This window comes from Myotis myotis, unplaced genomic scaffold (genome assembly GCF_014108235.1).
Source record: "Myotis myotis isolate mMyoMyo1 unplaced genomic scaffold, mMyoMyo1.p scaffold_m19_p_18, whole genome shotgun sequence".
Taxonomy (NCBI): Eukaryota; Metazoa; Chordata; class Mammalia; order Chiroptera; family Vespertilionidae; genus Myotis; species Myotis myotis.
The window spans coordinates 19,730,563-19,758,047 of record NW_023416322.1 but is presented as its reverse complement, the minus strand read 5'-3'; the positions used below and the strand labels follow the sequence as shown (position 1 = coordinate 19,758,047).

Genomic DNA, 27,485 nt, shown 5'->3' with positions numbered 1-27,485 from the left:
CTCCGCCCCCCCCCCCCCCATCCTAAAAGAATCTGCCTCTGAGTTCTCCTGACTGAAATGTCATGAGGATGGGCAATGGCACTGGCTTTGGAACCCCGAGATGAAGTGCTGCTCCAGGTCAGCCACCACGCCCTAGGCCTCGGGCCCACACGCCCTCTCTGTGCCCTGGTTTCCGTGCCTCTAAAAGGCGAGGCTGGGAGAGGTGATTTTCCAGGCCCTCCTCCCCTGATATTCTGGTCTGAGAACCGATAGCCTCTCTTCCGTTGCTCTAGGAATAGGGTGGGGGAGTGGGATGGGAGACAGCACCCTGTGGAAGGGCAGTCACTGGCCTTCACTGCCTCAGGGGAGGGATTTCTGCTCATCGGAGGAGCCCTCTCACGCCCATGACCTCTAGGGAAGAGTGACTGTTGAATGCATTGCCTGAGTTCATGCGCCTCTCGCCGTCCTGGATGCCCCGATATCCTGCTTAAGCGAGTCAATACTGGGTGGCCTTTAGAGGACTGGGTGCTTTATTGACATCCTAAGTCTCCTTAAACCCTTTCTGGAACAAGTCAAGGGATGAGGGGTAAATAAGTGTAACACAGCCGAAGTGTGTGACCTTCAGGAAGGTGTTTGCCTGCTGAGCTGTGTTTACTCCTCTGAAAAAAGTGGGAGAAAATGTTTCCCAGGTTCATATGAACTCTGCAAAGCTCTTTTACCCCCCCACCCTCCAGCCCGATTCCCAATGAGACTGAATTAAACTACCAGCAGCCCACAACCATCTCGTGACTTCCCCTAGTCTCCCTGTTTTAGAGCCTATAGGGTTGGAGAGGCTTTTCTTGATGTCTAACCCAAATTCCCCCTTCCTGAAGCAGGCATCTTACACGAAGACTGGCGGCAAGGCTCCCTTGGGGGCAGTGAAGCACTTTGGAAATATGGGCTCTGAAGATTAATAGGGAGGGATGTGACAGTGTGGCCATTTGTATGCCTGGCAGAGTCTGTCTACATATGCCTCCGGTGCCAGTGTAAGCATGTGTGTATTCACACCAATGTGTGTGTGATGAAGCGTACAAGTGTGTACAGGAGTGTGAGTAAACAGATCTTTGAGTCACACAGGCAACCCATCCTGGCAGGCTTTGTCTTCCTTTTGGTTGCCATGACAGCAGCGAGGCCTCCGCATCAGTAAACAGAGCTCCCCCCTGTGCATTGAATCAGGAGGAGGGGTCTGGAGCTAGAGGCCAAAGGGAGCCAACTAGCCCTACCACAGAGCGTCTCTTGTCAAAGCAGACCTACCAGTACACCTTCCTCACTACATCATTGTAGAAGGTAGCTGCCCCCCACCCCCGCCCGAGGAGGGGGCAGGGGGTGTGACTGCGGAGACATAAGGTGGGAATTTCAGGCTGCAGACCTCACTTCTAACCCCCGAAATTTAGTCACCTCATGATACCTTCTAAATATGTGAATGACCAAAATCCTCCCATCACTCTGTGGACTAAAACCAGTCACGTTCATTTCTCAGCATGCGGATGTGGCAGTGGCTCTATTACAGGTCCCTTAGTTCTGTAAATACCAATGAACTTTAATCTTAAAGTAAATATGACTTAAAAAAACAACTCCACCTCCCCAACCTCCCAGCAAACACACCCACAGTCACTCATGGTGTTATACCTTGTCTGCGAGTATCTATATAATTTTAACACTTCATCTAATGATGGAAAATACGGAATGGGTTATGTATCAATGGTTGATTTTTTTTTTCCAGTTATGCCTCTCATGTAAACTGCTGGAAAACCAAAGTGGTCACAAATGTAAATTCCCTAACTAGGATGATAGAAGAAAATTGAACTTAACCGTGCAATACACGGAGATCAGTCACGTCCTAAGTTCCCACAATTGTTATTTAAAATTTAACAACCCAAACCTTGCATACGTATGTATGTGACAACCAGAATAGAGGCTCCTCTATCTCAACTCCAACTCCTCTTCCTTTTCTCTGTATGAGAGCAGTGTCATGAGGGGAACTGCAGGCTATCTTCCCGGGCAGGAAGAAGCAGCCAAAAATAGGGATAACAGATTGGGTAGAAAGTATCTACAATGCAACACAATTTGTATCCCCCCCGCCCCCCCCCCCCCACACCCACACAGTTTTATTGATTTATAATCAGCATGTAGCTTGTGTTAATTTAAGGTATACAGCATGATGATTTGATATATGTATACTATTTAACGGTGCTATCAACTATAGTTACCATGTTCCACATTACATTCACAGACCTTATTCATCTTATAACTGGAAATTTGTACCGTTTGACCATCTTTACCCATTTCCCACCATCACCTCTAGCAGCCACCAGTCTGTTCTCTGTTTCAATGAGTTCAGTGTGTTTGTTTGTTTTTTTAAGATCCCATATATAAATAAGAGCATACAATACTTGTTTTTATCTATCCGACTTATTTCATAATGGCTTCAAGGTGCATCCTTGTCGCAAATAGCAGGATTTCCTTTTTTTATGGCTGAATAGTATCATCTTTCCCTGTTTACCCATCAATGGACATTTAGGTTGTTTCTGTGTCTTGGCTATTTAAATAATGGTGCATTGAACATAGGGATGCAGATCTCTTTTTGAATTGGTGTCTTTGTTTTCTTCAGATATATACCCAGAAGTGGGATTGCTGGATCATATGGAAGTTCTGTTTTAATTTTTTGAGGAGCTCCGTACTATTTTCTATTGGTGACTGGACCAATTTATACTCCCACCAAGGGTTCCCTTTCTCCACATCCTCACCAGTACTTGTTATCTCTTGTCTTTTTGATAGTAGCCATTCTAATAGGTGTGAAGTGATATCTCATTGTGGTTTTGATTTGCATTTCCCTCATAATTAGTGATGTGTAGCATTTTTCATGTACCAACTATATTCTTCTTTGGAAAAACGTCTATTCAGTTCCTCTGCCCATTTTTTAATAGATTTTTTTTTTTCTGTTGAGTTGTATGAGTTCTTTATACATTTTGGATATCAACCCCTTCTTTAGACATATGATTTATGAATATTTTCTTCCATTTCTTCCATTGCCTTTTCATTATACAATGTCTTACAAGCATGCAGTCAGGACTCCCAGAATAAATCAGATTTATTCCTGCCCCTGGTTATGAGCAGGGGGTTGTTGCATCCTTCTAACATCTACAGTGACTGGTGAGGAAACAAAGTCCGAGATTACTGTCCAGGTTACTAACAGCAAATGTCACCTGGATGCATAGTTCTGAGAATAGATCTGGTAGTATTTCTGCTTGAGCATATGGGGACTTATCTCTGTTCCCTTTGTTTGGAATTCTGGAGTCCAGGTGCATCCCACCTTGCGTTCCGTCGCATCCATGGGGGTGGAAGCACTGGATGGAGCCAACGAAAAGGAGCTGAGATTACCATCCTCTCACCCTCAGCCATAGGCCAATGCCAAGAGGACTTAGGGGACATGAATGCTCTTCTACTGTCAGCCACACTGTTTCCTATTAAATTTCCTGTTGCTAGGTCCAAGGGAGCTGGATAAACTGAGATGTATGTAGGGCCTCTCTTCAAGGTACATTTCAGTAGAAAGTTTGGCAGTGGTCACCTGGATGACTAAGTACAGTAACGGTCATATGCTTTATCTTTGCAAAACCATTATCATCTGAATAACCCGCAGGATCCTCTGGGAAGAGGAGAGAGTACTCAGGACCTCTGGGAAGAGGGAGAGGAGGGAACAGTGTGGGGAACATGCTTTCCTTTCTTGGGTCAGGCCATGTATCTACTCATGAGAGTGGTGGGTATGTTGACTCTAGGTTAGAATGGTCAGTTGTTGTTTTTTAATATATATATATTAAGAACCGCTATATATATATATATATATATATATATATATATATATATATATATATGCATGCTATATGTATATATATATATATATATATATACACACACACACACACATATATATATATTTTATATATATATATATTTTATTGATTTCTTACAGAGAGGAAGGGAGAGAGATAGAGAGCTAGAAACATCGATGAGAGAGAAACATCGACCAGCTGCCTCCTGCATATCCCCCACTGGGGATGTGCCCGCAACCCAGGTACATGCCCTTGACCGGAATCGAACCTGGGACCCTTGAGTCCACAGGCCAACGCTCTAGCCACTGAGCCAAACCGGTTTCGGCTTTTTTAATATATTGATTTTTTTTACAGAGAGGAAGGGAGAGGGATAGAGAGTTAGAAACATCGATGAGAGAGAAACATCGATCAGCCGCCTCCTGCACACCCCCTACTGGGGATGTGCCCGCAACCAAGGTACATGCCCTTGACCAGAATCAAACCTGGGACCCTTCAGTCCGCAGGCCGATGCTCTAGCCACTGAGCCAAACCGCTTAGGGCGAATGGTCAGTTATTTTTGGCAGGTAATGGCACTGAATCCTGCTTATCCCTGTTCTCCCTAGAATGCAGTATGTGTATAAATAAATGGTGACTGTGGTAGGGATACAAAAACCAAGCAGTGCATCTCTAGCTTGACCAAAGCTATGACTTTTACACTAGGTCTTTATTAATCCAACACAGAGCAATGGATTCTCATACTGCTTCTCTATTAAAAACACAGTCTTTTAGAAAAACAAACACTCTAGATTTTATATCCTTATTTTCCACAACCTTGGGCTGAAACTACATCCCTTTTGTGGATTTTAAAGGTTGATGTCTAGATAGCATAGAAGACAACTGAGACCTTGTGAAAACAGCACTGAACCTGAAATGGATTGGTCCACGTTAGATTGAATTCTGGCTAATTGGTTGATCTTGGACAAGAACCTTTTGAATCTCCCAAGGTTTTTGTAAATAAAAGTGCACTAATTTACATGAAAGTGATTTGTAAACTTAAAAACTCACAAATGTGTTCTATGGAGATTAGCGGTTCTTAACATGTTATTTCCATAACCTATGGAGTCTGCTATAATAGTAGACCTTGGATTCATCTTCATAGGTCTTTGTTGCAATGTGATGCCATATAGGCTCTGCATGGTCTCATGGAGCCCGCAGACCAGTCGGGCGATGAGCCATGGGCACAAACAGTGATGACAGCAAGGGAGGGAGGGAGAAATGTCACGAAAGACACTGGTGCCAGACTTCTCTCCTAGGATCCCATTGGAAAAACGGAAGAGGGCCACTCCATAAACAATATAGAGCGCACACACACCCCTCCCTCCAGCACGGTCCTTCCTCCACCGAGGTGCACTAGCTGCGAGGAACTGTCCCCACTGGTGCACATTCTTTGTTTCCTTCCTTCAGGCAAGAGGATTCTTAAAAAGCCCAGGCCAGATTTGTTGGGCTCCGGGCCTGTGAGCCCAGCGAAGATGCCAGGTGGGAGGGTGGGAGGAAACGGGGGCCTGCGATGACAAGATGACAGAGGAGAGCAGGGAAGCCAGCTGGTGAGGCCCGGAGCCAGGAAACTTCCAAGTACACGGGGAGCTTAGCCTGGGTTTGTTGGCCTCACCCCCCGGAAATCAAGCTGCAGGGCCACTCCGGGGGCCAGTGAGAGGTGACACACCGCGTAGTTGATGGGCTAATGCCACAGATTTTCGTGGAGCCAAAGGGAAACAGATTTTAGTGGCAGTGTCCGGGAGTTCCCACAGATTCACCTGCACGCTTTGGGTCAGTGCAGAGAGGGAGTGTGCCTTCGTTTAGGCCGGTGGTTCTCAACCTTCTGGCCCTTTAAATACAGTTCCTCATGTTGTGACCCCACCATAAAATTATTTTCGTTGCTACTTCATGTAATGTAATGTAATGGGATTACATGTACTTCATGTAACTGTAATGTTGCTACTATTATGAATCGTAATGTAAATATCTGATATGCAGGATGGTCTTAGGCGGCCCCTGTGAAAGGGTCGTTCGACCGCCAAAGGGGTCGCGACCTACAGGTTGAGAACCGCTGGTTTAGGCCTTTGGGACCCAGGGCAGAGTGATCAGTATGCTCACCAAGTCTATCTGGATATTTTTAATTTAATTAATTTAATTTTTAATTTAAAAAAAATATATAGATATATATTGAACATATACTATGTGCCAGGTCTAGCCTAGTCCAGAGGACACCACAAAGTTAAGAAAGACATAACATTTTCACAAAAAGCTCACATATTAGTAAAGTAGAGAGTCTCCTGCGTAGCCCAGCACAGTAAAGCTCCGGCTGTATGATGGGCTGTAAAGACATAGAAGAAAGGTAGAAGGGAGGCCGGAAGACTAAGGAGAGGTTAGGGGAGAAGAGCACTAAACAGAAGAGGTGACATGTCAGCCTGGCCTTGAGGAAGGATTTTAACAGACTCAGGTGCAGAAAAGAAGGGGTTCCAGGCAGAGAAGCAGTGGGAACCAAGCCTTACAAGCCTGCACTGCCTTTTCGGGAGCAGAGAGAAGTTGCTGCAGTGGGAGCATGACTGAGGGGGACAGCCGGAGCGCATGGGGTAGAGAGGAATGATGGAAGGTGAGGCTTGGAAAGAAAGGTCCAGATGAGACTGTGAAAGACTGGAGGCCATGTTAGCTGTGTGTACCTCATTTAGCAGCAGGAGGAGGAGGTGTGGAGGGGAAGGGATTAGAACAGAGAGAAGATGGAATTTAGAAGATCTGAGGGTCATGGTTCCTTGGACACTTGCCCCCTCAAAGGGCCGCTTAACTCCTCCTTGGATACCGTTTCTGAGCTGGAACATGGAGATGTTGGTGATCTCACCCCAGATGCTCAAGGATTGTTGTGTTCCTCTGGTCACAGCCTGCTTCAAGTCCCCCTTTTCAAGGTCTTGCTTGAAACCTCCCTGAATTCCCCCAGAGCATAGCTGAAAAATTAGGACACATCCATATGAAAGATAAAGAAGGGACATACAGATACGCCACCGGGCAGATAGGCAGGGCGTGAGGAGCCCCGGCTCATAGGGCAGACAACTCTGGGCTCTAGTCCTGGCTTTGTTGCTTAAACGTGAACAAGCGGTTTAGCTTTTCCCCGGAGGATGAAAATACATGTTCTGCCTTCTTCTCAGACGGGTTGTGAAGATTCAATGAGGAAGATATACAGAGGTGCTTGAAAATTAGAAAGTGTTCCACACATATTGCTCCCTATAGTTATTGTTTTAGGTTTGGAAGTGATCATGTTGTAGAAAAATAACCAATAGCTGTGAGATGGAGGAAATGAAGGGGAGAGAGGCAGGTGGTGGAGAGACCAGGTAGGTGCTACTGTAATGGCCCAGGCAGGAGAGAATGGGGTCCTGGACCAAGGCGGTGAGGATGAAGAGGGAGGTGGATCTGGTGTCCTTCTGAAGACAGAACCAACTGGAAGTCGGCACTAATTGGGAAGGAGGGATACAAAGAAGGAAAAGAGCCGAAGGTAAGAACTTTGATCGGTGGCGACGCCAGCCCCATGCTGAAACCCATGAATGAAGGTGGGGAAAGGGGATGCCCCAGGGCCTGAATTGTTACCTTGTCACTCACTGGCCCTGCACTCTTCATTTTGACCCCCTCCCTTTCTGTTCCCCACAACACCCTTGGTAGAACCCACTGGACCCACAGCCAAGCCCAGGAGAATATCTCCTCCCCTGGGTATGTGCCACATGCCCCTGCCCTCAGCCTCACTGTGATCATTATAAGGTGTTGGTGCCAAGGAATCCATCTCTATCTTTATAGGAAGGACCGGATGAGGCCCCTCCCACTCCCCTGCACAGGGCCAGGAGTATGACCCTCAGCTCCTGGCTCATGTTTTAGTAACTGGACAGGAGGGAGAAGCTGGCAGGACCCATGATGGGTGCTGGACCTCTCCATCTTCAAGGGGCACCTCTTTGTTGATGGGGAGCCCTTGACAGCGTCCAGGGCAGTGGGGGAGTGCCGGAGCGGTGACTGGGAGGTGCTGTTCTAGCGAGGGGCATTCTCGCCTGGAAGGGGTTTGGTGATGTGGAGGACAGTGGTGGAGGTGGTTTCTGGAGGGGCCCACTAGCTCATGAATTTTTCTTGATCCCTATTTGCTCCCCATTGAATTAAACCATCTCCCTGTCTGCCAGGCAGCACTCATTCCTCTTCTTTCTCCATTGCCCATGGGGCTTTAGTCTTTGTTGTCTTGTGCCACAGAGTGGCTGTGGGCCCCTGGCAGTGGGCTGTGTCTTCTCACCTTGGCTTTCCCTCTGTCCCATCATCTCCCCACCAGCTCCACCCCACCTCCCTACTGTCTTCCTCCTAGAGTCCAGGTGCCCTTCTCATGTTCCTTTTCTCACTTACTCGCTGCCAGCCATCTTCAAACAGCATGGCAGCCCTTCAGGGCATCGGTATCATTGGTCTTCAGGGACAGCCATTATCGAGCGCCTCAGGATACAGGACCCCAGAGGAGGCACAGCACGCTGGTTAGAGTTCAGATCCCAGCAAGTTACTTTCTTCTCTAAGCCTTGTTTCTTTCTCTGTTAGACAAGAATTTTAATAGTGTTTTTCTCATAGGACGGCTTAAATGGGGATTAAAGGAGTTAATGGGTATGAAAAGTTTCATACAGGGCTGGCCTAATAAGTGGTCCATATACATTAATCATTATTGTAGTTAAAAGCATAAAGAGTAGCCATGCCCCTCGCAGGGTTAAGGGCCTCTGTTGTAGCTGGGGACGCGGCAGGTATAGCATTTTGAGGCCTGGTTCGTCACGTGGCTAAGGAAACACCTTTCCGAGCAAGCAAGCAGAGGGTGTTAGTGCTGATGGGTATAAACCGGATCTGGGAAGGTTTCTGCATGGGGCTGAATGAGGTGAGTTTCTGAACAACTTTTTAAGGATGTCATGGATGCAGCTGGGACCAAGGGAAGGGGAAAGGGGGTGCCCAGAGGCACCTGCTCAATCTCTCTCTCCTCCTCACATCACTCTTTCTCTTAGTCATGGCACTGCCTGAACTTAGTGCATCTCATCCTCCTTGTCCACAGGGAATTTGCCAAAGAGAGAGAGAGAGTGGAGAACCGGAGGGCTTTCATGAAGCTGCGACGCCAGCAGCAGATTGAGCGGGAGCTGAACGGGTACCGCGCCTGGATCGACAAAGCGGGTAAGGCTGGCAGGCGGGACGGGACGGCCGGTGGCGGGCTGCATGGGCGGCGGGGACCTCCCAGTACCTCCCTGCCCAGGGGCAGCCTGGATCGGAGCAGAGAGAGGCTCTAGATGCCTCATTTGCTTTGAGGTTCCCTGCAGGTCCCACTTTCCTTTATCTGGCGTCTGACAGTCCCTGTTCTTCTATTAAACACCTTCATGAGACGGGCATGGTAGCAAGGCGCACTGAGGAAATGGTAGCATAATCCAATCCTGGAGCTGAGTTTGGGCCGGTAACGTTTGTGCTGCTGCTACTGCTAACAATAACCCATTCATTCCATGGATGGGTAGTGTTGCTGCCTTGCTGCCGGGTCCTGTTCCAGGCTCCTGGTACAGCAGTGAGCCAGCACTCTCCTCTCCTGGAGCTCACTACCCTCTAGGCGGGGAAGGCGACAGTGAACAAAATTATACATAAGCAACTTGTCAGAAGGTGATAAGATCCACTGACCTACATGTCTACCCCACTGACAACAAATTCAGGTAGGGCCATGGGGCGTAGGGGAAGTCACAGCTTTAAATAGAGGTGTCAGGGTAGATCTGTTTGGCGGACATTTGAAGGAGATGAGGGGGCGAGCCACAGGACGATCTGAGGGAGGAATATGCCGATGCCAAGGCTGTAAAGTGGGAGCAGCCAGGAGGGGGGTGAGCAAGGGGAGGGGTTCAGGAGACAGGATGAGGGCAATCACAGGGGGAGAGGGCAGTGATCGGGCATGACCGGCATTGTCAGGGCGAGTGAGGCAGGAACCACTGGAGGGTTTTGAACAGAGGAGGGACGTGCTCTGATTGAAGATGTTGAAGGAGCACTTGGTGGCTGGTTCGAGAACAGATAATAGGACCAATGGTGAGGCCATCACAGTCAGCCGGGGCACAGGTGATGGTGAGAACTGGTTTTGCCTATTCCCCGAGCTGTCACCAGTTCCCCCGTCTTGGCTCCGCATCAGGAATGATTCTTGCCCCGCCCTGAGCGTAGGCCCAAACCCACCACGGTTGTCTTAACTCACGGAGCCACCAGATTCCAGTTGGACTGTGGCTCAGCTGCGTAGGAGAGACATCAGTCACCCCGTCTCTGTCAGTAAAAAGGCTGCATGTGCTTGCCTTGCTATTTTACAGGCTGGATTGCATTGGTCCTATTTATCTTCATTCTCTTCCTGAGCAAAGAGGACATTTTTTAATCGAAAATTATACATGACAGTCAGCACCTTTTCTCTATTCCCAGTAGAAAGCATAGCACAACCGTGAGGCCTCCCGGGGCAAAAATTGGAATCTGATTTGCTGCTTAGTTGCCCGAGCCTTATTCTTCTAGACGAGCTTTGGAATGACGCCATGACACTCACTCCGCCACCAGCACACAAAGCTCTCTCTCTGCTCCGGAGTCAGTGTTGGATGATCTATCAGGGGTGAGAGAGAGTGTGACTGAAACTACTACTTCAAAGCCAGATAGCAGTCACCCTCTTTGGGACTCGCTGCATCCCTTTGCCTCCTCTGGAAGCTGAGCCATGCCCAGGCGTGTGGACTGCACTTGTGCTTTCTCCTGGGAGACCCTTGTGTGAGCGTGAACGTGAATAACCCTCTCCTCTTCCCAGAATGGTAACTCGGCCTTACTGAGCAGATCTGCTGCCAGGCCAGTCAGGCAGCTTGAATCCCCACTGCCACTGGCTTCCTGGGCGGAGTTGCCATCTGACAGACCACCCTAGCGAGTGGGTGGGCGGCAGAACTGGGAAAGGACCTTCCGGCCCTGGCCCTGGCCGCACTCAGGGTCAGGTGCACGCCCAGGATGCTGCTCTCTGTGGCTCTGCTTTGCAAATCCATGCAGGATCGCAAGGCTGCACTTTCTTCCAGTTGGCACAGCACAGCCAGCTCTCTCCTCCTTCTAAGAAAAAAGACGCACTGCGACGTCAACCTGTGCTTCCTGGCCCTTCCCTTTACACATGGAACGGCAGTGAATCAGAGACATATGGGTTACATTTCCCTGGAAAGGCACTCTCAAGTTCGAAAGCAAACTTGGCAAAAGGCATTGGGGGAGGGGGGGTTTCAGCACATCCAGAGCCCTCCAGCGCTTCCCAGAGATGCTCCACAGCTCCACACCCCCCCTCTGTTTGGGGGTCCTCAGATCTGCCCACCCCAAGGTCCAGGCACTGTACACAGCCAAGCTTCTGGCTCGGGTCATTCAGGTTGCTATGAGGTGTTTTAACAAGCACCTATTTTATTTATTTATTTTTAATATTTTTATTGATTTCAGAGAGGAAGGAAGAGGGAGAGAGAGATAGAAACATCAATGATGAGAGAGAATCATTGATCGGCCACTCCTACATGCCCCCCAGTGGGGATCGAGCCGGCAACCTAGGCATGTGCCCTTGACCGGAATTGAACCTGAGACCCTTCAGTCCTCAAGCCGACGCTCTATCCGCTGAGCCAAACCAGCTAGGGCTAACAAGTACCTATTTTAAAAGGGTGCTCTCAAACTGTACAGCCCAATGACTTTAAAACCCTCTTTGTCTGCATCAAGGAGCATTCCACCAATAACACTCAAAATGCTAACTTAGAATTTCGCTGGAGGCTGTACTCAAAAGAGGAAGTTAAACATTAGGACTTGGTAGAATGGCCATCCCCCTGAGCTTCAAAATGCCCCCTCCCTGGGAAATACATTCATTATACGCTCTCAATTTTTTATGCAGGTGGAATTGTGGTAATGACTTCACCCTTTTCTGCTTGCCCTTGAACTTGTTACAGGAGCTTAAATTATAAACCATCCTTTAATAGGGCCTGCTGCAAGCTTTCCCCAGCAGCCGGAATCCTAGGCAATGGCTACTTAAGTCTCCAAACCGGTCTATTATAGGCCAAGTGAGGGTGGGGCCAAATAGGGGACTCCGAGTTCCACCAGACAGGGGCTATTTTGTTGGCAGGTTTGGAGGGATGCTGGTGAGGCTTATTCTAACAAGTATAGAAAATAGGATCTTGCCAATGGGGAGTACAGGGCTGCCCTAGGGGAGGCCAAGGGACTGTGTGGTGCTTTTCCAAACACCAACAACCAAATATGTTGTTCCAACACCAGTCAGTCCTGCCATTCTTCGACACCTGTCGGATACTCAACAATTCAGTTCCATTCTGACACTGAGTACCGCCTGGAGTTCATGCACACCCCACAGGTTAGGGACCAGCCACAAGCAGAGGCCCCCAATGACCTGCATTTCTGCCCCACTGACGACAAATTCAGAGGGGTCCGGGTTTGATAATTCACTAGAACAACTTCTGGAGCTCAGGAAAAACGATAATTACTACCAGCTTATTATAAAGAATACAACTCAGGAACAGCCAAAATGAAGAAACATACAGACCAAGGTGAGGGGCAGAGGTTGGGGCTGCACAGCACTGCCGTCCTCTCTCCAGACATGGCATCCTCTCAGGATCTTGGCGTGGCCACCAGCCCAGGAGCTCCCTGATGTGTAGGTTTTATAAAGGTTCCATCCCATTGGCATGACTGGTTAATTCATCAGCCATTGTTATCCGTAATCTCTAGCCCAGCCGTGGGCAAACTAACGGCCCGCAGGCCGGATCCGGCCCGTTTGAAATGAATAAAACTAAAAAAAAAAAAAAAGACCATACCCTTTTATGTAATGATGTTTACTTTGAATTTATATTAGTTCACACAAACACTCCATCCATGCTTTTGTTCCGGCCCTCCGGTCCAGTTTAAGAACCCATTGTGGCCCTCGAGTCAAAAAGTTTGCCCACCCCTGCTCTAGCCCCTCTCCCTTCCCAGGAGGTGGGAGAGGGATAGGGCTGAAAGTTATAACCCTCTAATCCTGGGGTTGGTTTTTCTAGTTACCAGCCCCCATTCTGGTGACTAGGCCTCCCCCACAATGAATCATCTCATTAGTGTACAGAAGACAGTAAATTCCAAGGGTTTTAAGAGTTCTGTGTCAGGAATAGATCGTGAACAAAATCCAATATCACAAGGACACGTTCATGATGGGCCCAAGCGTGGTCAGCTCAAGCTCTGCCCAATGAAAGCAGGATGGAGTGGTGGGTGGTGGGGTGGGAGGAAGCCAGCCCTCCAGCCCTGCTCCTCTCCCTGAGTGCTGCTCCTCACGAAGTAGACAGGCCAACGCCCAAAGCGTGGCCTCGCCTCCTGAATGAGCTGGTAGATGTGAAGTTGCAGACAAGAGGAACTAAGGAAGCTCCCATTGCTGGAGAAGGCTTAAGGAGTTAGGAAAGACAATAACCTGGGAAGAAGAAAAACCAGAAACAGAAGTTCTCATTTCTATCAACTTAAGGGGGTTTTAGTTAAAAAGGTCAACTCTCCCCTCATGAGCATCCTCCTGAAGGAGCATGTCAGACACAGAGCTGGATTTTACCATCTTCCCCAAGCGCCCACGCACCCAAAACATCCTTCTGTTCTGATGTGTCTGGGGCGCTCTCTCCGTGACCTTGGCGGCTTTCTCTTGCTGACGCCTGCTACGGACTGTGAACCCTTTGTTCCTTCTCTGTTGCCCTGGAGCCCAAGCCCTCCCTGAGGGATTTCATTTTGCAAGATAATTTGCCATTTACAGATAATTGACTAAACCATTTGTTTCCATGTAGAGGAAGTCATGCTTGCTGAAGAAAATAAAAATGCTGGCACATCAGCCTTGGAAGGTAAGGCTCCAACCAACTCCTCACTCCACTGGCATGGCCCCCTCTTTTGCATGGTGGTCTCTTGATCCAAAGAGGAGAGAGAAATAAAAGAAGGGCGCTCTGGGATTTGAAACCGAAGTCTCTCTGTCATAAAATCCTTCATGCTTTAAAAGGAAGGGAATTGAGTCACAAATTTTTAAATGCTTTTTAACATGATGAAAGCCAAATCCAAGAGTTACTTTGGTTCCGGGGTGTGTCATTGATAATGTGCAATAAAAAGCCCATCATGCAATCCATGGCATATAAAGGATCTTCTTTGAACATCAGTGGAGATCCTCTTGGGACCACTTTCATTCCCAGGAATTGCCTCGCTGGTGAGGAGCCAGCACAGATAGGTGCCTCTCAGCACGGGAGTCTTGTCTCTATAGACGTTTGCGACTTCTGTGACCCTGGCTCAGCTGTTTAAGGGCAGTCGCCTGGGTCCCAGAGGCCTCTGGCCGACAATCCTCAGTTTTGAGCAGAATGACCCGGTTATGCGTGTCCTCACCTGCCTCCCCTATCCTGGCACAGTGCTTCGAAGGGCCACCATCAAACGCAGCCGCACGGAGGTCATGACTCGAGACTCCAGCGACGAGCACTGTGTGGATATCTCCTCCGTGGGTGAGTGGGACCAGTTAGGTCTTCCCCTCTCTGAATCTCCCATCAAAACAAAGAGCCTGTCTTTTGAGAAGCACCACGAGGAGGAAGGGAACCCAAAGAATCCAGAACCCAGGGTTGTAATTAGAGAAGGTGTGGGAATCTAATCTACAATGACTTAGAAAAAAATGGACGCGGGGACCCTGTTCACATGAAACATGGGCTTAGAAAAATCCAGCCCAGATTCTTCACGTGTGCCCATGTGTCCATCAGCCGGTCTCTCCTGCAGGATCATGAAAACCCACTTAGATACGTTCAAAGGAGCTGAGGGCCTGTTGCTCCTAGTAACCCCCATTTGAGAACCTTCTTAACCCCAGTAGCACCCACCTCCTGCCGTCCCATCGTCCATGTGATATTTAAACAAATTCCTACTGAGAACCCTACAGCATGACGTGTTCAGTCCCAGATTCTCGTAGAAATGCTGGCAGATGGCAGATATTTCCTCAAGAAAAAGGGAGGGGTCTTCATTCTTAAAAGCAGAAGAGGCGTACAGAGCTCACTGCTGCGTTCGGCTGCCCGTGGCAGAAAGATCACAGAGGCAGCAGAATGATTCCAGCCCCCGAAGGATATTGAAAAGGAAAGGCCAGAGAGAAGCCCAAACATAAACATGATCTGATTCGCTTTAAGATACCAGGTATATATGCCTTGTGTCCTCCGACCCAGGGAATCCTTTCTAGGACTGAGCGTGCCCAGAGGAAAAGCAGGGATCTCTACTGTGGAGACTCCTTATCACGGGTGTCCCCAGACCTGCAGCATGGTGGCCACCCAGCTGGGGGACCAACACTGTCCCCCTCGCCACAGAGGGTGATCGTTTTTGCAGCCTCCTTCTCCCTCCCTCCTTCTCCCCCACAGGCACACCCCTCGCCCGAGCCAGCATCAAAAGCGCAAAGGTGGACGGGGCCTCCTATTTCCGGCACAAGGAAAGGCTTCTGCGCATCTCTGTCCGCCACATGGTGAAATCCCAGGTGTTTTACTGGATTGTGCTGAGCCTGGTGGCTCTCAACACCGCCTGCGTGGCCATCGTCCATCACAACCAGCCCCAGTGGCTCACCCACTTCCTCTGTGAGTGACCCGTGACTGCGGGCTCTCCAGCTGCAAGTGTCAGAGAGCCAGGATTGTGCTGGGCCCGGCAGTGCTTCTTTCTGTCCGCCCAGAGTTCTCCCCCTTCACGTTGTGAGGGAGGCCAGGGCTGTCTCCAAGGGACCATTCCAATCTGTCATTCGTTATTGAATCAGATAAACAAATCTTTGCTGAGGAGTCAACAGATGGCATTGCAATTCGGGTGGTGTAAGGCCTTCACTTAGTATTTTAAAGAGGATCAGCGGTGTAGGGAGGAAGCTCAGGGCAACGGGCACCTCGAATACACCAAAAAGGGGACGTAAGGGTTAGTCAGCTCTGGGTAAGGCTGCCACTGTGTGTGAGTGGGGCTCCAGGAGGCTGCCACGACTGGGCGTGTGGGGGACCCTTCTGGCTCTCACATCGAAGCCATGGTAAAGCCCCGTCTTTCTGGGGAGCCACCTACCATTTAAAGGGCAGTGGCAAACCCACCTGTTGATGGAGAGCAAAGCCGACCTGGGGAGCACCTGGGGCTGCTGCTGGGTGAGAGCGAATTCTGACATCATTAGGTGTTGCCTGGTACTGACCTGCCCTGGTCATGACCCTCCTTACTTGTGTGGGTCCTGCTCATGTGAAGGGCACCTCTGCAGGTGGAGTTTTGGGGTTCGGGAGTGTGGGAGCCCGCCATCTGGGGAACAAATGCTCCTGCTTTTGATGCTTTCAGACTATGCAGAATTTCTGTTTCTGGGACTCTTCCTCTTGGAGATGTCCCTGAAGATGTACGGCATGGGGCCTCGCCTTTATTTCCACTCTTCCTTCAACTGCTTTGATTTTGGGGTAAGTGCTCGGGAGCCCTCCTGTCGATAAGCCACGGGTGGGACAAGCAGCTCCTCTCTTGCCCAGCATGAAGCACTGAAATCAGAAAGTATACCAGGGGACCAGATAAGGTTAGCTAACGGGGGCAGGAGTGAGTGAATCCTTGCCACACTAGGTTAGTTGGTTGGTTTTAAGCTTTATTTTTAATGTTTTCATGGCAGTGTAACACACACCATAGAGGGCACCCTTAAGTGTACAGCTCAGTGAATTTGACAAAGCTAGAGTTTTAAATCACTTAGTATCCTGGGGAATGCCTGAGAAGGGAGAGAAAAAACTTGATTCCAGAAGGTAGTTCAGTAACAAAGATGAGCTTATATATTTGGGTTCAGTTGCAGTTGGGAAAATTATCTAAATATACCCTCATAGTCATGCACATGGATTCGCACGCACACACACACACACATACGTTAGAAATGTCGTCCACTGTCCACTTGCTAGATAATATGGATATATAACTGCACGTTTCTAACAGGATTCAGGTGCTTTCACATACTCTGTGGTCCTCCATGGCTTTCAGCAACCTTGTCCACTAGATTGCGTGTCAGGAGTTAGCCTGCCCATTCCCAGAGGACACGTGTCCCCAGTTCACATCGCCCATTAGCAGCAGTGCTGGGTCCCAAAACTTTGGGTTCCTGATCCACTTCTCTTTCTGCCAAACCTATTTCTTTTTCTGCCAAATTTTCAGTTATGTGCTAAGGATTTTGAGCACTTGCCAATCTGCATTTTAACATGGAACATATGTTTTTGGGTACGGGCAGTTTTCAGGCATCCCAGCCAGTGAAAGACCATTATAATCTTAGTTTCTTTATCTACATATATTCAGAATTGCTGTGAGGATGAATTTATCAGTTATTTCTCCTCATGCAATGTAGAGACTATATAGTGGACAATCACTAGGTGCATAATTAAAACAAAAAACAAGTTGTTTTTAATTTGACATGGCTGCTTCCTACAGCAGTCAGATTCTCTGCCACCCAGTAGCACCTTCACATTAGGCTGTGTGGGGCCTGAGGGACTGACAGATAGTCTACACATGACTAAACCGTTCTTGTGAGCATTAAATTCTAGAACAATGAGAGAATGTGGGCCCTCCCTGAGATTTTTATATTGGAATGCAACCTGTATTACTTCAAGTTTGGTTCCTTGCTTTGAGGACGACTCTTTTGTCTGTCTGCTCAAAGTGTTACAATGTAAGACAGTTACGGCTGTCAGTTTTGTGCAGAATTGATCACTTGTAGTTTTCACCAAGGACAACAGCAGTCAGTAAACCAGCCCACAGTCTGCAGGATTAAAGTTAGCAAGGGGGTGGGGAGGGGAGAGTTTTAATTTCTCCACAGCCCAATGAGTACTGTTGATTGCCGACTACCAGAATGTTCCTCTCCTCTCTTCCTCCTCCTGGTACTGTGGCTGGGTTTGGTTCTTTAGGTCACAGTGGGCAGTATCTTTGAAGTGGTCTGGGCCATCTTCAGACCTGGAACATCTTTTGGAATCAGTGTCTTGCGAGCTCTCCGGCTTCTAAGAATATTTAAAATAACCAAGTAAGTGACCAGAATCTGGACCCTTCCCAACTACCTTGGAGAGTGGAAGCTTCTCTCTGCCTTATTATATGTCCTCCCATTCCTCATCCCCCTTACCAGATCTTCCCCTTCCTTATCTCATCCCCCCACTCCATTCTTCAGCTCCTCCTCCTCCTTCTCCAAAGATCGAACCAGAAGAAACATCTATGATGCCAAGTCCCATGCTACATTCCCAAGGGGAGCCACACTGTTGCTACCATCTGTCCTTCCTACAAGGATTAAAAATGCAGCTCATTCATAGACCACCAGGCAGATGTCCAGCTGACTTGGGGATAATGTGGTATTCACTGCTCACCGCTGTCATGTCGTCTGCGTTTTGTAGGTACTGGGCATCCCTACGGAATTTGGTGGTCTCCTTGATGAGTTCCATGAAGTCTATCATCAGTTTGCTCTTCCTCCTCTTCCTCTTCATCGTGGTCTTTGCTCTCCTAGGAATGCAGCTGTTTGGAGGCAGGTAAGCACCAACTAGCTTTCCATCCAAAGGAGCCTTACAACCTCAGCCTGGGAGCGCCGGGGTCACTCATTCAATCACCATGTTCCCATCTTGTTTGCTCCTGTCCCTGGCCCATGTCAACCACTGTGCGTGTTGTGGAACAGGCGTCTCTGCTTGTAACCTTTTCACATTGTACAGGGTTCTTGCTTCAGAGACCCTTCCTCTGGAGCTCTCTCTGAAATGTCCAGCCCAGGGCCCTGAACCTCAGGCTCTGCCCAAACTCCATCTCAGTACCCACGCCCTTCAAAGACACACCCTTCACAGAGCGCAGTCCTTCAGCCATAGTCTCTAATACCATCTCTACTAGGGACATGGAGTGGGGGGAATGTAGGAAAGGGGGACGTGGAGAAAGGGGAAAGAAGTGATGAAAATGGCATAATCTTGGGAAGGGAAACCTTGGTGTGTAAGAATTTTCATTCCATTCTCTCTGGATTCCCTTCTCAGGTTTAACTTTAATGATGGGACTCCTTCGGCAAACTTTGACACTTTCCCTGCAGCCATCATGACTGTATTCCAGGTATGAGGCCAACTGGCAGGTTCCTGGGCGCACATCGCAAGGTGAAAGGGTTAGGAGAATCCCACTCTGCCCCTCCAGGCCCCTCCCAGGCAGCTGGGTGTCTTGCTTGTTGAGGAATCATCACCACAGTAATTCCTAGGATTTTGGTTGCTCTGTTCTTACCAATAAGAGAAGAGCCCCCTCATGATGGCCTCATTGGCCTCCTCCCTACATATGAGGTCTCGAGTCAAAGACAGTAAAAAAGCTATCGCATTTATGGTGTTCTGAAACCGGAAACATCATCTAACATATGTGATCATTTAATGAAGTATGATTAGCCCCCACCAAAATAAATTTGGAATAATGGGGGAAATTAAAAATCAGTAATGTCTTAGACCTAAGAAAAACGCTATTTAGCCAGAATCTGAGGCTGAACCAGAATCCAGGTTTCCGGAACTGGTGCCCAGGCAGCTCTTTCCCATAATGATGCTGTCTCAGGAATTGCCTCTTGGCAGCTCTGGTGACAGGTGGGGAATGACCAGACTGCCTGGTCTGAGTGATTCCTATGGGCCTGGCAAAGTGGGGGTGGTGGGGAGGGACTCTGTAGTTTGAGGAATAAATCTTCCCTTTTAATGCTCTTTCTCTATTTTCAATGCCTAAAATTCTCTTCCATAACAGAAGAAAGTTTAGGATTATCCATGGGAGTGACATTTTCCCCCCTCCCTGGCAGGATGGCCAAGCAAGGGGGTAGGTGGAAAAGACTCAGGCCCAGACTTTCCCCCATTTTCTCAACCAGCCCAGGTCTCTGACTTGCCTGTTGTTTGCTTTGCGTAGATCCTGACAGGCGAGGACTGGAATGAGGTGATGTACAATGGGATCCGCTCCCAGGGTGGGGTCAGCTCAGGCATGTGGTCAGCCATCTATTTCATTGTGCTCACCTTGTTTGGAAACTGTATCCTTTTTAAACATGCTCCTCTTTGTGCCGCCTGCCTGCCCAGTCAGGCTTTTGAGGAGGGGAGGGGGAGATGGAAGAAAGGGGGGGGGTGTTGTGGTAGTGATGGTGAAGGAGGAGGAGGTTGGTGGTGGAGGTGGAGGTGGAGGTGGAGGTGGAGGTGGTGGTGGTGGTGGTGTGGAGGAGGTGGGGAGGAAGGTGGTGATGGTGGTAGAACTGGAGTGGGGCAGGGATGGGTGGGGGGGTGGGAACATTGCTCTGTATACTAAGAGGAAACCAGACATTGCTCCGTATACTAAGAGAAACAAGGATTCTGACCTTAAGGAATTTGTACGCTAATTGGGTAAAGGGAATAAAAATGAAGAAAAAGAATAGCATCCAAATGAGGCTATTGTGTTGAATGATTGGAGCTACTATGAGCTGGGGAAAGAAGAGAGGGCAGAGATCGTTGTAGGCTGAAACAGTGGGCAGATTATAATACTCATGAGTTAATTTCATGTTACCATAGAACAGAGCCTGCCCCATAGTAAGATCTCTAAAACACTAGCATTATGATTAATGCTACTATAGCTAAGCACATCTAACATTGACTGCTTCTGTGCTATTTGTGAGTCTCTGTGTGTACTAAGTGCTTTACTGGCACTGGTTCATCTAATCCTTACTTTGTAAGACATAGGAGAAATAACAAAGATCAAACTATTACTCAACTGTAAAGGGAAAGTAGAAACCAAGGTCATCGCATTCCAAAACCCAGGTCTGGTCACAGGATCTAGATCCAGGAAGATTCGGTTTTAATCCCAGCAACTCTGCATCCAGCTGTGTGGCCTTGGGAAAGGCACTCCATCTTTCTGAGCTTCTAGTTTCCACATGTGAAATTAGAATACCTATGCCTGTCTTCTTTGTTCGTTGTGAATAGTAAATGAGGTAATTTATTTGAATGCACCTGGTAAACTACAGACTTCTACACGATCATTAGCTGTTTTGGGGGAGTGCGACTTGCCTTGAATTGGGGTTGGTAGAGTAAAAACGAGGAGCTGCTGTGATACAGCTGTGGTTCTGCATCTTCTATAATCTCACAGAGAAAAGACGCCCCTTTTGGTTTTCTGCCCTGAAAACTGATAAGGGCCAAAGCCAACTCTAGACCAAAAAGAGCCCGTAAGAAGAAAGCTGTGCAATGAGTCACAGAAATGGAAGGCCGATTTGTCACAGTGGCCTTGTTTTGGTTTTTTGTGTGTTTTTTTGGTGGTTTTTTTTTTCTTTTTACTCTGAGGGCAGTCAGACCTGGACTTTCTGGAACCAGTTCTTTGTCCCAGAACACACGGGCCTCAAACACAGTTGGAAATTTGGGACTTGAGAGGTTAGCGTGCAGAATAAAAATGGGTTCCATAATGATCTTGGTGAGCTCTGTGACATTTTGCTAAATGAAATACAGAAGCTGTGCAGGACGAGAAGAACAGGAGAAATAAGTTAGCACCCCATTACTGAGAGCTGGTCAGCGATGGGATGTGGGTTCTCATTTCTTTTCATCTTTAAGAATCGTTTAGGATGGCTAGTGTAGGCGGGCTCCAGTTTCAGCCTCCCAGAAAGGGGAGATGAGCTCCTACGTTGAGTTCCCTACCCATCTTGTGTTCATTGACTCTCTGTTTGATATTGCTGTGATAGACATCACAGCTGCTTAAAGGCCTTCTCACTCCATTCATGTATTTCTTTGTCCTGAACAAAGAGATGATATGTGGAAGGAGGGAAGACATATTCTCCTAACAGGGTTGCGCAGTATCTCTGCCCTCCCCTCCCACAGTCCCTGCTTAAGTGACTCTTTGGGGTAGACCCCAGTGTCCCCAGCAGGAAAGACGTGGAGATGCCCTCTCAGCCTTGCTTTGAAGCCTCTTGCTTTTCTTACTTGTCCATCCTTAACGCGTCACCCCAGACACGCTGCTGAACGTGTTCTTGGCCATCGCTGTGGACAATCTGGCCAACGCCCAGGAGCTGACCAAGGTAAGCATTGCTCTCTGGGGATGCGATGGTTCTAGTGCCATTGGATGCCTTTGGGGTGCCTCCAGGAGTCTGCGTGTCTGGCCCCTCCCGGGAGCTCCTGGACAGATGGAGAGCCCTGAGGGAAGCCTGGTTCACTCTCTTTGAGTTTGGTGAGCCTCAGACCAGCCTGGGTCTCCCGTGAGATAGAGAAAATAATAGCTTAGAACTTGGACCCTCAAGGAGGCCCTTAGCAGGATTGTAACATGAAGAATAAAGAAAACACTCAATCCTGGGAACACTTAGCTCTGCAGGGAAGAAGGCACGGTGGAAGGCACAGCCTGGGTGCTGCACTTCAGGCTTCTGTCTGGAAGTGAGGGAACGAGGCCCTTCCCTCACTTCCAGACAGAACACCTGGCAAGTGTCAGCTCTGGCCTGTGACTTCTACAGCGTGGCCAGCTCCACTGAGGGCTGAGCCATGGCCTTGACTTCCACGGCTCTCCTGGGCAGCCTATGGGGCAGGGAGGAGACCAGAGTTGCGGCCATGCCAGGGCAACGGAGTCCCGGCAGCTTGGCCATCTGTGGTCTCTCAGCCAGTCTCCCTCATTCTGCCTTGTTTCACCTCTCCCCTTGCGCTCCTCACCCCTCCTGCTCTCCAGAGCTTCTCAGGAGAGCCCAGGGAGCCACCTCTTCTTCGTGGGGGTCCCAGGCACAGCCGTGTCTTCTTTGTGTCTAGGATGAGCAGGAAGAAGAGGAGGCTTTCAACCAGAAGCACGCGCTGCAGAAGGCCAAGGAGGTCAGCCCGATGTCCGCACCCAACATGCCTTCTATCGAGTGAGTCGGCAGTCCTCACCTCACTGTCCCCTGCACTCCATTCAAAACCCACTGGTTATCCCAGGGCACCTACTCCACGCCAGGAGGTGCCCTGTGAACACAGCAGTGAGCACGACAGTCTCTCTTCTCGTGGAGCATTTATTGCAGTGAGCGAGGTCGGATTGATAATAAACACACAGATACTTTTCAATAGTGGTAACTGCTGTAAAACACATGAAACAGGGCAGTCGGGCAGAGGAACAGGAGCCGGGTGGAGTACCTTCGGGCAGTCTGGGAGGGGCTCTCAGAAGAGGTGACATTTAAGCGGAGACCTAAATGTGCGTAAAGTGTCTTGTGACATTTGAGGGCAGAGCAGCTCCAGCAGTTGGCTGGTGTGGAAGGAATGAGAAGGGATCAAAGGAGACAAGGTCAGCATGGTGGGCAGGAGCCAGGTCCCGAAGGCCCAGGTGAAGGATTTCAGCTTGTATTCTCGTTGCAGCCCTGGGAGCGTTTAAAGTGGAAGGATGGATGGGACATGATTCATACTTTTAAAAGGTCACTCTGCTTTGTGGAGAATGGATTGTAGGGGCCAAGAGGGGAGGCAGGGACACAGAAAGTTGACTCTGAAAGTAGGTGAAAGATAACAGGGTCTCAAAGCAGGGTGGTGGCAACGGAGAAGGTGGAAGGTCATCCCATTCAGTCTCTGTTTTGGAGGGTGACCCAATAGCGTGAACTAATGCTGGGTTAAATGTGACGGGGTGGATGAGTAAGAGGAGAGGAAGCATTTCTCCCAAGGTCTAAGGCGTGAGGCTTCAGCAAGTGGGGAGGTGGCGGCTGTGTGTACGATACTCTGGAGAACGATGGAGCGCCCAGGCTCATTTGGACCACACTGAATTTGAGATCCTTACAAGACATCCAAGGGGAGATGTTGAATAGGCATCTGAAGCTTAGGAGAGAAGTCGGGGTTAGCAGTAACGATCTGGGAGAGTCCAGATGGAGAAGGGACAAGCTGAGGACAGAGGCCCAGAGCCCACCTGTGCCTGACGGGGAGCTTCCAGGAGGTGGGGCGAAGGAACCAGGAAGCATGGTGCCCTGGAGACTAGAGAAGGACACCCTTCAGGAAGGAGGGCGAACAGCGGTGTGAAATACTGTTGAAAGATCACGCGAGATGAGGACAGCAAAGGGACTGGCAACATGGAAGTTGTAAGTGAGCTTTGCAGGAGCAGTTTGAGTGGCTCATGGGAACTGAGTCTAGCTGAGTGGCCCCTGGGCACTGAGTCCAGGGAATGAATGAAAGGTGATGAAGTAATCAGTGAGGAGACACTTTTAAGGATCCAACCTGGGCCTGTGGCGGCTGGTGGAGCTGGGGGCAGAGGGCTAGGCCCTGGGTGGGGCTGACTTCCTGTGTGGGGCTGGAGGATGCTGTTGGAGGAGAGGCCGAGCTGTGGCTGCAGAACCATGGCACTCCTGTAGCTGCTAGTTGCCTGAGGACTGTGTGAGTAGCCCTGGGGTATCTATGGAGAGGGCCGGAGATCCCCAGGGGTGGCACCAGACCCTATCATCGACTCCTTGAAGCTAGTGAGGAAGAAGCCCTTTTTGGCCAGTGCTCATGTACAAGGCTCTCGAATGAGGAGCCTCACCTGGCAGAGGTATGCCAGGGTTACCTGTGGAGCCCTCCCTTCCCTGCATGGCCATCATCTTGCCCTGACCTTTCAAAACCACGAAGATCTGGCTCTGGGCCCCTCCTCTGTGAGTGGGGAAAAAACTGCCCCCAACCCTACCCCCCGTCCGAAAAATTATCTCTGGATCTTGAGTGGTTTCTAATCCACCTTCCCTGAGCTCATGAGTTTGGGAGAAAAATACACAGGTAGCCAAACATGCCGCTGGGTAAGGCAGTTGGTTCCATGAGTTTGAAGCTTAGAAGAGAAGTCAGTGGGTGGTTCTGTTTGCTGAGATGAGGAAGCCTGCGGGGAGAGTGGGTTTGGAGCCCTGAGTTGGGAAGGTGCTCAGCCCAGAGTAGAAACCTACACTTGATGGAATGAAAGAATGAATGAACTGCCGGTAGCAGGGCCTGTAGGTGTTGAGCCGTGTGTGTACCGGGCACAGTGCAGTGGAAGAAAGTGCTGTGACCGCCCAGGACGGGCAGAGTTCCAGACTCTGGATGCGGGACAAGTGTGTGAGGTGGGTGCCACTGGCAGCGCTACGTCCGTCAGGTGTGTGCACACCCCTCGGGAGTGAAAGCAAGAATGTGGCTGTCCCTGGAGCGACAGGGAAAGAGCATGGTGACAAACCAAATGGCCTGGGTGCTGGCTGTAGTCCTGCCACTCATATGTTCTGTGACCGTGGTGAGATCCTTCAGGATCTCTGATCCTGTGTCCCATTTCTGGAAGAGGAAGAACGCTCACTGGCCTTCCTGGTCCACGGGATAATTGTGGGCTGCGTGTGAGGTCACAGATGCATGGGTTGGAGATACGTGGATGCTTCTCGGTATGATTTGGGGAATGAAGGTACGTTAATGATTCTGATGGGGCAGGAAGTGGATCTACTCATATGTGAGTGGAGAAGTAAAGAGGGCTTTGAAGTGTGTGTCTGATTTGTGTGGGATTCGGCAATTGGGTTTCTCTTCTGCCTGGTGCGTGCATGTGTGTGCGTGCACTTGAGTGTGCTCAGGCATGCGTACGCAAGAGGGGATTCTTCGTGCACTTACACTCTTACACGTGCCTCTGCCTCCAGTGTTTGAATATGTGAGAATGTGCAGTTAGATGCCAGAATGTGCTTTTCGTGGTGGGTTTGCATGAGGCCTGTGTCAAGTGTGGGCCCTTATTTCTATCTGCCACCCATGCCTCTCGGTACCGCCGCCCCACGTGTGCCTCCTCGCATCGCAGCTGGCGAAGCCGAGGGGTGCATTCAGTCGGGGAGCTCGCCGGTGCCGGCACAGTGATGACTGCGTCCATCCCGTGGGTGCGCATGTGTGTCGCTCCTCCGCCAGGCACTGAGGGACGCTCAGCCCAGCTGCCTGCTCCCCAGCCCCACGGAGGACCAGCCTCTTCAGCAGACACAGGGGTGGCCGTGGGGCGGGACTAGTTTGTCCAGCATGTTCTCCATGTGTGGGTGTCACTTTTATCAGGAAAGGAGCAGCATTTGCCAACCTTCAGGTCCAGGCAGGGTCCGTTGGGCCAGACGGCCCGTCTGCCGGGCTCTCTCCACAGGTGTCCCAGATGTGCTTCCTCCACCGAGCGTTCAGCGGAGCTGGCGGTCTCATTTTCCCAGGAGTCCTGTCTGCCCTGGAGGGGGGTGCCCACACCCTGCCTCTCTGACCTTCCATTGACCGATTGAAAGGGCACAGCAAGTGTATGTGTGTGTGTGTGTGTGTGTGTGTGTGTGTGTGTGTGTGTAAGAGAGTTTTCACTGTGCAAGGCCAAGAAGGTTAATACTGGGCTTTACCCAGCTAAACAGACCAAACCTTCAAGGCCTCTGGCCAGGGTCACTGCGTTGCACAAATGCGGGGTCACCACTCGCATCCTAGAGGATGTGGATGGCGGCCGTGGAGGGGTGGGCCTGCCTTTGGCCGTGGGCTATTTCTGTGGCCTCGAAGGTGTGCGTGGCAGAGCCCTTGCTCACCGCACGTTTTGAGGGATTGGAGTGATGAGTGGGGAACTCACACCCATGTGACTGTGCTGGGCCCATCTAGAAATGACGGGGGAAATACAGCTCTTCATCCAGAGATCTGTCTCCGTAACAGGTCTCTGAAGGCTCTTTAGGTTGTGGTGTGAGTGCCAGTGGGCGTGACGGTTGAGCATCTGAAGCAGTCTGCTCCATGAAATGGAAACGGATCCTTGGCGTCCGTTCGTACGCTTCAAAACCTAGGTCACGTGTTTGCACGTGGCAAGGAATCAAGCCGCTCCCTCGGAGAGTGCGTGGTTGGGCGTGTGCAGCGGGCAGCGGGCGTGCGGAGAGCGTGTGGGCGCACTGGGGACCATCCCTCTCCCCGGAAACCTGCTGGTGGCTGTGGGGCGTGTGGTGGCTCCAGAGGTCGGGGTGAACTGAACCTGTCCGTTTTTCTTCCCCAGAAGAGACAGAAGGAGAAGACACCACATGTCGATGTGGGAGCCACGCAGCAGCCACCTGTATGTGTGGGCCGGTTTGCGTGTTTGTGAGTGGTCATATGCGGGTGCGGGGACACCGTGTCTCTGTCCTTGCCGTGGACAAAGTGGTGCCGGGTGTGCACGTCAGTGGTGTGTGCGTGTGTGTTCCATGCACATGGTTTGTGGACATGCCCCGCTGCCCCTTTCGACACGTGCTTGTCTCTGTGTGTCTAAGGTCTGTGACCCTGCGCGTTGTTCGCTCTCTGTGTGGCCTGTGAGCGGGCCTGTGCCGGCGTGGCTGTGCCTTTCACGTAGGCAGTTGTGTGCAGCCACGCAGGGGCCTCGGTGAGGGCGTGTGTGGGCACCTGCGAGCGTCCCCTTAACAGTGTGTAGCTGTGCACGCACAGGCACGTGTGGGGAAGGCGTAGGTGGCTACCCTTCCGCCGTGTGGGGCCCCGTGTGCTCGCCTGTGTGTCATGTTGGTGCGTTCTCACTGCCACGCAAATGCTCCTCTCGGCCCGGAGCCGAAGTGCTCCCCGGCCATTCTGAGGGTGAGCTGCTGGTGGTCTTTGCACACACAGTCCTCCGAGGTTTGGAAGAGACCCCAACACTCTGCTTTGGTGAGGGTGACGCCAAGACGTTATGTAACATAGGTCTGCTCGTCCCCGTGGTCACCCTTCGATGGACTCTGACCTTTGCACTGCTCTGCCCTGGCAACCCCAGGCTTATCTGAGGGAGAGGAGAGGAGAGCAGGTGGAAGGGGGTCTC

General features: G+C 50.1%; 1 protein-coding gene across 1 annotated transcript in view; it reads left to right on the top strand.

Annotated features, from left to right (window-relative positions):
• The first annotated feature begins 8,944 nt into the window (after positions 1–8,944).
• Positions 8,945–27,485, top strand: part of LOC118673559 (voltage-dependent R-type calcium channel subunit alpha-1E) — a 77,366-nt gene continuing 58,825 nt past the window's right edge. Inside the window, exons 1-12 of the mRNA XM_036344540.1 lie at positions 8,945–9,047; positions 13,670–13,723; positions 14,273–14,362; positions 15,251–15,460; positions 16,179–16,291; positions 17,756–17,868; positions 18,230–18,361; positions 18,845–18,917; positions 19,731–19,848; positions 21,776–21,843; positions 22,556–22,653; positions 26,703–26,759. Coding sequence (XP_036200433.1) covers positions 8,978–9,047; positions 13,670–13,723; positions 14,273–14,362; positions 15,251–15,460; positions 16,179–16,291; positions 17,756–17,868; positions 18,230–18,361; positions 18,845–18,917; positions 19,731–19,848; positions 21,776–21,843; positions 22,556–22,653; positions 26,703–26,759 — 1,196 coding nt within the window. The 5' untranslated portion in view covers positions 8,945–8,977. The remainder of the gene's footprint in view (positions 9,048–13,669; positions 13,724–14,272; positions 14,363–15,250; positions 15,461–16,178; positions 16,292–17,755; positions 17,869–18,229; positions 18,362–18,844; positions 18,918–19,730; positions 19,849–21,775; positions 21,844–22,555; positions 22,654–26,702; positions 26,760–27,485) is intronic.